Genomic DNA, 13010 nt, shown 5'->3' on the forward strand with positions numbered 1-13010 from the left:
ATACTACATGCTCATAACATGAGAGTAACCTATGTTTAAAGCAGCAGTCTCTTCTGTAAGTGTTTATTAAATCACAGCAAAACTGAATATCCAGCAGATTATTTAATAATAGTCATTAATATGGTAACAATACAATTACTTCTACGTCTAAATAATAATAATTTTGTTTGATTTATTATATGATAACACATTGAATCAAATTTTTAAACATCAAGTTATAAAAGGAAATATTCATGAAAAACTATTACTATGGTTTATGTTTTTGTTAAATATAATAATAATACTACTAATAACAGTAATACTAACATTTATGTTTGATTTATTATATTGTATAGTATTTATTCTATTTAAAAACGGAAATTAGGAAATATCAGGATATATATATATAAATATATATACGTATACATTCTATTAAAAACAGAAATTATTATATATTATATATATATAGTTTAGAAGCATATATGTATATACATATATACATATATAATAATAATAATAATAATAATAATAATAATAGTAATACTAAAATTTATATTCTGTTCATTATATTGTATAGCATTTATTATATTTAAAAACAGAAATATTATATGTTATGTATATAGTTTAGAAGAAGCAAATACAACACATAAGAAATTATGATAAATAAATATATATAATTTAGATGCATGTATATATACACATGTATGTATCTATCTATCTATATATATATATATATATATATATATATATATATATATATATATATAGAGAGAGATATATATAGATATATATATATATATCTATATATATATATATATATATACATTAAAAATAAAATCATATATATACATATAGTAGATATGAATATGTGTGTGAGTATATATATATATATATATAGTTTAGAGAAATATATATATATATATATATATATATATATATAAATATATATTTATATATATACAGATATATAGTTCTCTAAGCTACATATACACACACATATTCATATATACTGTATGTATATATATGATTTTATTTTTTGATTTTTTCATCATATGATGACATTTGTAGACTTTATCTTTTCAAATCGATGAGTTTCTAGCAATTGTTGTTTTGACAAGATTTTAGTAAAATATATGCTTTCCCCATATTTCTGCTAATTTAATACCATGAGTTTTGTTGAAAAGGTTTAAACAACAGCTGACTTTTGATGTACACCAAAATACAAAAACATCATCCCAAAAACAAAGTTTGTTTTGCATGAATATTTATTTATTATTTTCGGAGTTAGCTCGTGCTGCAGTCTCTGTCTTCTTCTCCTGCTGTTTATCGGTACTTCTCAGACAGGGCCAGAGCCAGAGCAGCCAGGAATTTGTCCAGAGACACATGGACCTCAGGGGTGAATTCGTTGGGGAACATGGTGGCCATGACCACAAGGATGCAGTGGGAGATAATCTGTGAAAACAAGACGATCACACAGATGTTACATACATGGACCCATCACACATGGAGGCATTATGTGCACGCTAATAACACATGGACCTGTTGCAGGTCTGGAAACCTCTCAACAGCCTAAGTTTGAGGGACACTCCGTATACATTTCAGGCTGTTATCTTTCACTTGGGATCTGCACCTTGAAGTTGGCAGGGTCCACACGCAGAGTGAAGGCATGCAGCTCACTGAGGCCCACAAGACCTGCTTTCAGGTCGTCGATTTTGGCCACAGCCTCTCCAACTCCCAACATCACAGTCACTCCGTGCTTCCTCGCAGCGGGAGAGTTGGGGCTCTGGTCCTTCCAGTGGGAGAAGTAAGTCTTGGTCTGCGGGTACACCACAAGCATCCTGAAAAAGACGAAGAACAAAACAGTTAGCGAGTGCATATTGAAAATTATTTTAAAAGTATTGACGCAGGTAACGTCATATTTACCTGGCCACAGCATCGGTGCCGATCTCCTCCGCCTTTCCAGACACTTGAGCCCAGAAGGCTTTGACTGTGTCCTTGTCCTTAACACTGAGAGTGGTCATCTTGTCGGTTGAATGAGTGTCGCTGAATGCCGTGATCAGCCCAAACTATGAGGGTTTTTAAGCTTGTAACAAAGCATGACACACCCGGAACCTCCTCCAAGATATGCTGCACGAGGCGTGTTAGGTTGCAGCCTCCATCAGATAAAAAAAAAGAACATCTTCTCATGATGACTCTGGAGCTTCTCTGGAAGTCAAAGTTTAACCACAAATAGTCACGATATTTTCAATGTTTCATAATATACATAATAATGTTAAAGGATGGACCAGCCACTTGTATGGCCGGAAGCTTAAAGGGATTCATGTCTCTGTACTTGATCACGTGTATTATAAAAATAAATATGTATAGCATTAGTCTGTATAGAAGAAAGTTAGCTATATATATATATATATATATATATATATATATATATATATATATATATATATATTCTTTATTTTACTGCCTCTGCTTACTCTTTATGTACATGTACATGTTGTGAATATGCACACCCATACGTGATTAGGCCATCTTTTCTAATTCACGGTGAAACTAATATTACATCCGGGCATTTCATCTCTTGGCATCTTTATTTTCCAGCAGGACCATGAAAATGTGACTTTATCTGTTCAGCTGAGACAACTTTGAAAGAATATCAATAGAACAGCCTGTAGTCTGCACCGTCCTGACTTCTTCAGCTCAGGGGATCAGCAGTCTGCAGTTACATTTAATGATCGCTGTCCAGGGTGCTGATGCTGGGACTGATAGAGAAGTGGGAGATGTTCACTGTATTACTTTAACTACTTCCTTTGTTTTAGAGATAATCTGGGAGGAGCACATACGCCTTTCTCTTATCATTGTTCCCAAACAAATGACACAGTACTTGTACCCACGGCTCAGCCAATCGCTTGCTTGTGGGAGGGGAGCAGGGTGGCTTTAAAAGTTGCATCTGATGCTGGAGAGCTCATCTACAGACCTGCACAGGACAACTTAGAGCTGCCAAAATGGTTGAATGGACAGACTTCGAGCGCGCCACCATCCAGGACATCTTCTCTAAGTTGGAGTATGAGGTGGTGGGCCCTAAAGCTCTTGCCAGGTGAGTCTTTGACATTTTGCGTCCACAACTGTGTGCTTGAGACATAATTTTTGCGAAACCCTCCACTAAATTTAAGATCAGAATTTGTGCACAATGTGTTTCAGTCAATCACAAATGTAAATGTTCTTGGTTCCAAGATCTCATCTTCTAATCTAACCCTGTAACATGTATGTGTTTCTGCAGGTGTCTGGTCGTCTACCCCTGGACTCAGAGGTATTTCGGAAACTTTGGAAACCTCTACAACGCAGCTGCGATCACGGGAAATCCCATGGTTGCAAAACACGGAACAACGATCCTGCACGGTCTGGACCGGGCTGTGAAGAACATGGACGACATCAAGAACACCTACACCGAGCTGAGCGTGCTGCACTCCGAGAAGCTGCACGTGGACCCCGACAATTTCAAGGTAAAGTCGTGCAGCTAATGTAACTATTGATATTCCACGATGAGCAACCTTTCATGATGTTGATGTTTCCTGATGCTTGTTGTGTTGCAGCTCCTGGCTGACTGCCTGACCATTGTGGTTGCTGCTCAGATGGGGAAAGCCTTCACTGGTGAGATGCAGGCAGCTTTCCAGAAGTTCCTGGCCGTGGTGGTGACCTCCCTGGGAAGACAGTACCATTAGAGCTGCAGCACAAGACCTTCACATGCTGAGCATTTGTTTAAAAAGTCTTTATTTTTGTCTCAAAAGCAAATAAAACAATAATGAAATCCAACAAAGTCTTTGTCTATGATTATGTCCAAAATAAATGATATTATGAAAACACACAAAGGAAAACAGTGACTTTAGTCTAAGACCTTTAGTTAAGAGAGAAACGAAGGGTACAATGTAAAAATTATACTACATGCTCATAACATGAGAGTAACCTATGTTTAAAGCAGCATAGTCTCTTCTGTAAGTGTTTATTAAATCACAGCAAAACTAAATATCCAACAGATTATTTAATAATAGTCATTAATATGGAAACAATACAACTACTTCTACGTCTAAATAATAATAATAATAATTTAGTTTGATTTATTATATGATAACACATTGAATCAAATTTTTAAACATCAAGTTATAAAAGGAAATATTCATGAAAAACTATTACTATAGTTTAAGTTTTTGTTAAATATAATAATATTAATAGTAATACTAATATTTATGTTTGATTTATTATATTGTATAGTATTTATTCTATTTAAAAACGGAAATTAGGAAATATCAGGTTATATATATATAAATATATATACATAAAGACATACACATATACATATATACACACATTAATATATAGTGTATATATACATACATACATACATACATACATACATACATACATACATACATACATACATACATACATACATACATATGTATTTATATAAATATATACATACAGTTTATATCAAATTAAAATGTATATACTTATTAGTTATTAGATATATATATATATATACACATACATTACATACATACATAATAATACAATTTATGTTTTATTTTATATATTTTATAGCATTTATTCTATTAAAAACAGAAATTATTATATATTATATATATAGTTTAGAAGCAGATATGTATATACATATATACATACATACATACTAATATTAGTAATAATAAAATGTATATTCTATTCATTATATTGTATAGCATTTATTATATTTAAAAACAGAAATATTATATGTTATGTATATAGTTTAGAAGAAGCATATACAATAAATAAGAAATTATGATAAATAAATATATATATAGTTTAGAGGCATATATATATACATATGTATGTATCTATATGTATATATTTATATATATTTATATATATATATATATATATATATATATATAGATATATATATATATATATATATATATATATATATAGATAGATATATATATATATATAGATATATCTATACATATATTAAAAATAAAATCATATATATACATATAGTAGATATGAATATGTGTGTATGTATATATATATATATATAGTTTAGAGAAATATATATATATATATATATATCTGTATGTATATAAATATATATTTATATACATACAGATATATTGTTCTCTAAGCTACATATACACACACACATATTCATATATACTGTATGTATATATATGATTTGATTTTATGATTTTTTCATCATATGATGACATTTGTAGACTTTTTCTTTTCAAATCGATGAGTTTCTAGCAATTGTTGTTTTGACAAGATTTTAGTAAAATATATGCTTTCCCCATATTTCTGCTAATTTAATACCATGAGTTTTGTTGAAAAGGTTTAAACAACAGCTGACTTTTGATGTACACCAAAATACAAAAACATCATCCCAAAAACAAAGTTTGTTTTGCATGAATATTTATTTATTATTTTCGGAGTTAGCTCGTGCTGCAGTCTCTGTCTTCTTCTCCTGCTGTTTATCGGTACTTCTCAGACAGGGCCAGAGCCAGAGCAGCCAGGAATTTGTCCAGAGACACATGGACCTCAGGGGTGAATTCGTTGGGGAACATGGTGGCCATGACCACAAGGATGCAGTGGGAGATAATCTGTGAAAACAAGACGGTCACACAGATGTTACATACATGGACCCATCACACATGGAGGCATTATGTGCACGCTAATAACACATGGACCTGTTGCAGGTCTGGAAACCTCTCAACAGCCTAAGTTTGAGGGACACTCCGTATACATTTCAGGCTGTTATCTTTCACTTTGGCTCTGCACCTTGAAGTTGGCAGGGTCCACACGCAGAGTGAAGGCATGCAGCTCACTGAGGCCCACAAGACCTTCTTTCAGGTCGTCGATTTTGGCCACAGCCTCTCCAACTCCCAACATCACAGTCACTCCGTGCTTCCTCGCAGCGGGAGAGTTGGGGCTCTGGTCCTTCCAGTGGGAGAAGTAAGTCTTGGTCTGCGGGTACACCACAAGCATCCTGAAAAAGACGAAGAACAAAACAGTTAGCGAGTGCATATTGAAAATTATTTTAAAAGAATTGACGCAGGTAACGTCATATTTACCTGGCCACAGCATCGGTGCCGATCTCCTCCGCCTTTCCAGACACTTGAGCCCAGAAGGCTTTGACTGTGTCCTTGTCCTTAACACTGAGAGTGGTCATCTTGTCGGTTGAATGAGTGTCGCTGAATGCCGTGATCAGCCCAAACTATGAGGGTTTTTAAGCTTGTAACAAAGCATGACACACCCGGAACCTCCTCCAAGATATGCTGCACGAGGCGTGTTAGGTTGCAGCCTCCATCAGATAAAAAAAAGAACATCTTCTCATGATGACTCTGGAGCTTCTCTGGAAGTCAAAGTTTAACCACAAATAGTCACGATATTTTCAATGTTTCATAATATACATAATAATGTTAAAGGATGGACCAGCCACTTGTATGGCCGGAAGCTTAAAGGGATTCATGTCTCTGTACTTGATCACGTGTATAATTAAAAAAAATATGTATAGCATTAGTCTGTATAGAAGAAAGTTAGCTATATATATATATATATATATTCTTTATTTTACTGCCTCTGCTTACTCTTTATGTACATGTACATGTTGTGAATATGCACACCCATACGTGATTAGGCCATCTTTTCTAATTCACGGTGAAACTAATATTACATCCGGGCATTTCATCTCTTGGCATCTTTATTTTCCAGCAGGACCATGAAAATGTGACTTTATCTGTTCAGCTGAGACAACTTTGAAAGAATATCAATAGAACAGCCTGTAGTCTGCACCGTCCTGACTTCTTCAGCTCAGGGGATCAGCAGTCTGCAGTTACATTTAATGATCGCTGTCCAGGGTGCTGATGCTGGGACTGACAGAGTAGTGGGAGATGTTCACTGTATTACTTTAACTACTTCCTTTGTTTTAGAGATAATCTGGGAGGAGCACATACGCCTTTCTCTTATCATTGTTCCCAAACAAATGACACAGTACTTGTACCCACGGCTCAGCCAATCGCTTGCTTGTGGGAGGGGAGCAGGGTGGCTTTAAAAGTCACATCTGATGCCGGAGAGCTCATCTACAGACCTGCACAGGACAACTTAGAGCTGCCAAAATGGTTGAATGGACAGACTTCGAGCGCGCCACCATCCAGGACATCTTCTCTAAGTTGGAGTATGAGGTGGTGGGCCCTAAAGCTCTTGCCAGGTGAGTCTTTGACATTTTGCGTCCACAACTGTGTGCTTGAGACATAATTTTTGCGAAACCCTCCACTAAATTTAAGATCAGAATTTGTGCACAATGTGTTTCAGTCAATCACAAATGTAAATGTTCTTGGTTCCAAGATCTCATCTTCTAATCTAACCCTGTAACATGTATGTGTTTCTGCAGGTGTCTGGTCGTCTACCCCTGGACTCAGAGGTATTTCGGAAACTTTGGAAACCTCTACAACGCAGCTGCGATCACGGGAAATCCCATGGTTGCAAAACACGGAACAACGATCCTGCACGGTCTGGACCGGGCTGTGAAGAACATGGACGACATCAAGAACACCTACACCGAGCTGAGCGTGCTGCACTCCGAGAAGCTGCACGTGGACCCCGACAATTTCAAGGTAAAGTCGTGCAGCTAATGTAACTATTGATATTCCACGATGAGCAACCTTTCATGATGTTGATGTTTCCTGATGCTTGTTGTGTTGCAGCTCCTGGCTGACTGCCTGACCATTGTGGTTGCTGCTCAGATGGGGAAAGCCTTCACTGGTGAGATGCAGGCAGCTTTCCAGAAGTTCCTGGCCGTGGTGGTGACCTCCCTGGGAAGACAGTACCATTAGAGCTGCAGCACAAGACCTTCACATGCTGAGCATTTGTTTAAAAAGTCTTTATTTTTGTCTCAAAAGCAAATAAAACAATAATGAAATCCAACAAAGTCTTTGTCTATGACTATGTCCAAAATAAATGATATTATGAAAACACACAAAGGAAAACAGTGACTTTAGTCTAAGACCTTTAGTTAAGAGAGAAACGAAGGGTACAATGTAAAAATTATACTACATGCTCATAACATGAGAGTAACCTATGTTTAAAGCAGCAGTCTCTTCTGTAAGTGTTTATTAAATCACAGCAAAACTAAATATCCAACAGATTATTTAATAATAGTCATTAATATGGAAACAATACAACTACTTCTACGTCTAAATAATAATAATAATAATTTAGTTTGATTTATTATATGATAACACATTGAATCAAATTTTTAAACATCAAGTTATAAAAGGAAATATTCATGAAAAACTATTACTATAGTTTAAGTTTTTGTTAAATATAATAATATTAATAGTAATACTAATATTTATGTTTGATTTATTATATTGTATAGTATTTATTCTATTTAAAAACGGAAATTAGGAAATATCAGGTTATATATATATAAATATATATACATAAAGACATACACATATACATATATACACACATTAATATATAGTGTATATATACATACATACATACATACATACATACATACATACATACATACATACATACATACATACATACATACATACATATGTATTTATATAAATATATACATACAGTTTATATCAAATTAAAATGTATATACTTATTAGTTATTAGATATATATATATATATATATACATACATTACATACATACATAATAATACAATTTATGTTTTATTTTATATATTTTATAGCATTTATTCTATTAAAAACAGAAATTATTATATATTATATATATAGTTTAGAAGCAGATATGTATATACATATATACATACATACATACTAATATTAGTAACAATAAAATGTATATTCTATTCATTATATTGTATAGCATTTATTATATTTAAAAACAGAAATATTATATGTTATGTATATAGTTTAGAAGAAGCATATACAATAAATAAGAAATTATGATAAATAAATATATATATAGTTTAGAGGCATATATATATACATATGTATGTATCTATATGTATATATTTATATATATTATATATATATATATAGATATATAGATATATATATATATATATATAGATATATCTATACATATATTAAAAATAAAATCATATATATACATATAGTAGATATGAATATGTGAGTATGTATATATATATATATATATATAGTTTAGAGAAATATATATATATATATATATATATATATATATATATATATATATCTGTATGTATATAAATATATATTTATATACATACAGATATATAGTTCTCTAAGCTACATATACACACACATATTCATATATACTGTATGTATATATATGATTTGATTTTTTGATTTTTTCATCATATGATGACATTTGTAGACTTTATCTTTTCAAATCGATGAGTTTCTAGCAATTGTTGTTTTGACAAGATTTTAGTAAAATATATGCTTTCCCCATATTTCTGCTAATTTAATACCATGAGTTTTGTTGAAAAGGTTTAAACAAAAGCTGACTTTTTATGTACACCAAAATACAAAAACATCATCCCAAAAACAAAGTTTGTTTTGCATGTATATTTATTTATTATTTTCGGAGTTAGCTCGTGCTGCAGTCTCTGTCTTCTTCTCCTGCTGTTTATCGGTACTTCTCAGACAGGGCCAGAGCCAGAGCAGCCAGGAATTTGTCCAGAGACACATGGACCTCAGGGGTGAATTCGTTGGGGAACATGGTGGCCATGACCACAAGGATGCAGTGGGAGATAATCTGTGAAAAGAAGACGGTCACACAGATGTTACATACATGGACCCATCACACATGGAGGCATTATGTGCACGCTAATAACACATGGACCTGTTGCAGGTCTGGAAACCTCTCAACAGCCTACGTTTGAGGGACACTCCGTATACATTTCAGGCTGTTATCTTTCACTTGGGATCTGCACCTTGAAGTTGGCAGGGTCCACACGCAGAGTGAAGGCATGCAGCTCACTGAGGCCCACAAGACCTGCTTTCAGGTCGTCGATTTTGGCCACAGCCTCTCCAACTCCCAACATCACAGTCACTCCGTGCTTCCTCGCAGCGGGAGAGTTGGGGCTCTGGTCCTTCCAGTGGGAGAAGTAAGTCTTGGTCTGCGGGTACACCACAAGCATCCTGAAAAAGACGAAGAACAAAACAGTTAGCGAGTGCATATTGAAAATGATTTTAAAAGAATTGACGCAGGTAACGTCATATTTACCTGGCCACAGCATCGGTGCCGATCTCCTCCGCCTTTCCAGACACTTGAGCCCAGAAGGCTTTGACTGTGTCCTTGTCCTTAACACTGAGAGTGGTCATCTTGTCGGTTGAATGAGTGTCGCTGAATGCCGTGATCAGCCCAAACTGTGAGGGTTTTTATGCTTGTAACAAAGCATGACACACCCGGAACCTCCTCCAAGATATGCTGCACGAGGCGTGTTAGGTTGCAGCCTCCATCAGATAAAAAAAAGAACATCTTCTCATGATGACTCTGGAGCTTCTCTGGAAGTCAAAGTTTAACCACAAATAGTCACGATATTTTCAATGTTTCATAATATACATAATAATGTTAAAGGATGGACCAGCCACTTGTATGGCCGGAAGCTTAAAGGGATTCATGTCTCTGTACTTGATCACGTGTATAATTAAAAAAAATATGTATAGCATTAGTCTGTATAGAAGAAAGTTAGCCTCTATAATATATTTTTTTATTTTACTGCCTCTGCTTACCCTTTATGTACATGTACATGTTGTGAATATGCACACCCATACGTGATTAGGCCATCTTTTCTAATTCACGGTGAAACTAATATTACATCCGGGCATTTCATCTCTTGGCATCTTTATTTTCCAGCAGGACCATGAAAATGTGACTTTATCTGTTCAGCTGAGACAACTTTGAAAGAATATCAATAGAACAGCCTGTAGTCTGCACCGTCCTGACTTCTTCAGCTCAGATGATCAACAGTCTGCAGTTACATTTAATGATCGCTGTCCAGGGTGCTGATGCTGGGACTGATAGAGAAGTGGGAGATGTTCACTGTATTACTTTAACTACTTCCTTTGTTTTAGAGATAATCTGGGAGGAGCACATACGCCTTTCTCTTATCATTGTTCCCAAACAAATGACACAGTACTTGTACCCACGGCTCAGCCAATCGCTTGCTTGTGGGAGGGGAGCAGGGTGGCTTTAAAAGTTGCACATCTGATGCTGGAGAGCTCATCTACAGACCTGCACAGGACAACTTAGAGCTGCCAAAATGGTTGAATGGACAGACTTCGAGCGCGCCACCATCCAGGATATCTTCTCTAAATTGGAGTATGAGGTGGTGGGCCCTAAAGCTCTTGCCAGGTGAGTCTTTGACATTTTGCGTCCACAACTGTGTGCTTGAGACATAATTTTTGCGAAACCCTCCACTAAATGTATGATCATAATTTGTGCACAATGTGTTTCAGTCAATCACAAATGTAAATGTTCTTGGTTCAAAGATGTCATCTTCTTAATCTAACCCTGTAACATGTATGTGTTTCTGCAGGTGTCTGGTCGTCTACCCCTGGACTCAGAGGTATTTCGGAAACTTTGGAAACCTCTACAACGCAGCTGCGATCACGGGAAATCCCATGGTTGCAAAACACGGAACAACGATCCTGCACGGTCTGGACCGGGCTGTGAAGAACATGGACGACATCAAGAACACCTACACCGAGCTGAGCGTGCTGCACTCCGAGAAGCTGCACGTGGACCCCGACAATTTCAAGGTAAAGTCGTGCAGCTAATGTAACTATTCATATTCCACGATGAGCAACCTTTCATGTTGTTAATGTTTCCTGATGCTTGTTGTGTTGCAGCTCCTGGCTGACTGCCTGACCATTGTGGTTGCTGCTCAGATGGGGAAAGCCTTCACTGGTGAGATGCAGGCAGCTTTCCAGAAGTTCCTAGCCGTGGTGGTGACCTCCCTGGGAAGACAGTACCATTAGAGCTGCAGCATAAGACCTTCACATGCTGAGCATTTGTTTAAAAAGTCTTTATTTTTGTCTCAAAAGCAAATAAAACAATAATGAAATCCAACAAAGTCTTTGTCTATGACTATGTCCAAAATAAATGATATTATGAAAATACACAAAGGAAAACAGTGACTTTAGTCTAAGACCTTTAGTTAAGAGAGGAACAAAGGTTACACTGTAAAAATGATACTACATGCGTATAACATGAGAGCAACCTATGTTTAAAGCAGCTTATATATATATATATATATATATATATATATATATATAGATATATATATATACACACATTGTAATGGTCATTTTTGATCTTGTCTTGTATTGTCCTATTCTTCATATGCTCAATTTATGTTTGTCCTACTTACAGCAATTAGGACAAGAGTACACTCTGGTCATGTTCCCCTTGTATTCTTGTATCTCTAGATGTGTACGCTTGTATCTCTCGTATCAGCTAGATGTGCGTAGTTGCACAGCCGATTGTCTGTAAATATTGTCACCCACTTGGTGATTATATAATCTAATTGTATTCTCTGTTCTTTGAGCTTCATGGTAGAGTGTTTGAACGTCACACTAGACCGTTTGACACTCTGTTTTACTGTTCCATTTCTGCAGAGCTCACTTCTTTAACCAAGTATCTTTATTTTAGTATAAGAGATTCACTTCTCACCACCCTTTGGTTTAGTTTGTATTGGCAGAATTCCACCACAAACTTGGCGTCGCGAACAGGATCCAGTGAGAGATCGTCTGGAGTCTGGCTGGACGGTGACTGAACATCTAAAAGACGCTGTCTTTTACCTCTACCTCGACAAAAGAAATAAGAGAGAGAGAGGACCGCTCTGTCAAATTTCTCGACCATCTTCACTTGGATCCAGAAGGACCCGTTGTGTTCCTATCTCAAAATTGAATCGGGTGAGAAACTGAAATACTGATACTTGATATATAAATTGTAACTGGTTTAACATTGAATGTGTAAAGGTAACTATGATACATTTCAGAGTGTGTATTTTTGAAAAACCTGAG

At 35.3% G+C, this 13010-nt stretch overlaps 6 protein-coding genes across 6 annotated transcripts; 3 read left to right on the forward strand and 3 right to left on the reverse strand.

Moving 5' to 3' along the window:
- Positions 1-1261: 1261 nt before the first annotated feature.
- On the reverse strand, positions 1262-2090 carry LOC115012090 (hemoglobin subunit alpha-2-like). The gene is made up of 3 exons (XM_029437545.1): positions 1903-2090; positions 1610-1817; positions 1262-1431 (listed from the first exon to the last, which is right to left on the reverse strand). Exons 1-3 carry the CDS (start codon positions 1998-2000, stop codon positions 1303-1305), a joined length of 435 nt encoding a protein of 144 aa, XP_029293405.1. The 5' UTR covers positions 2001-2090; the 3' UTR covers positions 1262-1302.
- An 860-nt stretch (positions 2091-2950) lies between these two features.
- LOC115012017 (hemoglobin subunit beta-like) lies at positions 2951-3784 on the forward strand. Its single transcript, XM_029437405.1, has 3 exons — positions 2951-3073; positions 3257-3479; positions 3570-3784. The coding sequence occupies exons 1-3, from the start codon at positions 2982-2984 to the stop codon at positions 3696-3698; spliced, it is 444 nt and encodes a 147-aa protein (XP_029293265.1). The 5' UTR covers positions 2951-2981; the 3' UTR covers positions 3699-3784.
- A 1668-nt stretch (positions 3785-5452) lies between these two features.
- Positions 5453-6268, reverse strand: LOC115012040 (hemoglobin embryonic subunit alpha-like). Its single transcript, XM_029437450.1, has 3 exons — positions 6081-6268; positions 5788-5995; positions 5453-5609 (listed from the first exon to the last, which is right to left on the reverse strand). Exons 1-3 carry the CDS (start codon positions 6176-6178, stop codon positions 5481-5483), a joined length of 435 nt encoding a protein of 144 aa, XP_029293310.1. The 5' UTR covers positions 6179-6268; the 3' UTR covers positions 5453-5480.
- An 824-nt stretch (positions 6269-7092) lies between these two features.
- On the forward strand, positions 7093-7927 carry LOC115012038 (hemoglobin subunit beta-like). The gene is made up of 3 exons (XM_029437449.1): positions 7093-7216; positions 7400-7622; positions 7713-7927. The coding sequence occupies exons 1-3, from the start codon at positions 7125-7127 to the stop codon at positions 7839-7841; spliced, it is 444 nt and encodes a 147-aa protein (XP_029293309.1). The 5' UTR covers positions 7093-7124; the 3' UTR covers positions 7842-7927.
- Positions 7928-9534: 1607 nt separating this feature from the next.
- Positions 9535-10339, reverse strand: LOC115012092 (hemoglobin subunit alpha-2-like). The gene is made up of 3 exons (XM_029437547.1): positions 10207-10339; positions 9914-10121; positions 9535-9735 (listed from the first exon to the last, which is right to left on the reverse strand). The coding sequence occupies exons 1-3, from the start codon at positions 10302-10304 to the stop codon at positions 9607-9609; spliced, it is 435 nt and encodes a 144-aa protein (XP_029293407.1). The 5' UTR covers positions 10305-10339; the 3' UTR covers positions 9535-9606.
- An 875-nt stretch (positions 10340-11214) lies between these two features.
- On the forward strand, positions 11215-12038 carry LOC115012023 (hemoglobin subunit beta-like). The gene is made up of 3 exons (XM_029437421.1): positions 11215-11337; positions 11522-11744; positions 11835-12038. Exons 1-3 carry the CDS (start codon positions 11246-11248, stop codon positions 11961-11963), a joined length of 444 nt encoding a protein of 147 aa, XP_029293281.1. The 5' UTR covers positions 11215-11245; the 3' UTR covers positions 11964-12038.
- Positions 12039-13010: the final 972 nt, after the last annotated feature.

This window comes from Cottoperca gobio, chromosome 8 (genome assembly GCF_900634415.1).
Source record: "Cottoperca gobio chromosome 8, fCotGob3.1, whole genome shotgun sequence".
NCBI lineage: Eukaryota > Metazoa > Chordata > Actinopteri > Perciformes > Bovichtidae > Cottoperca > Cottoperca gobio.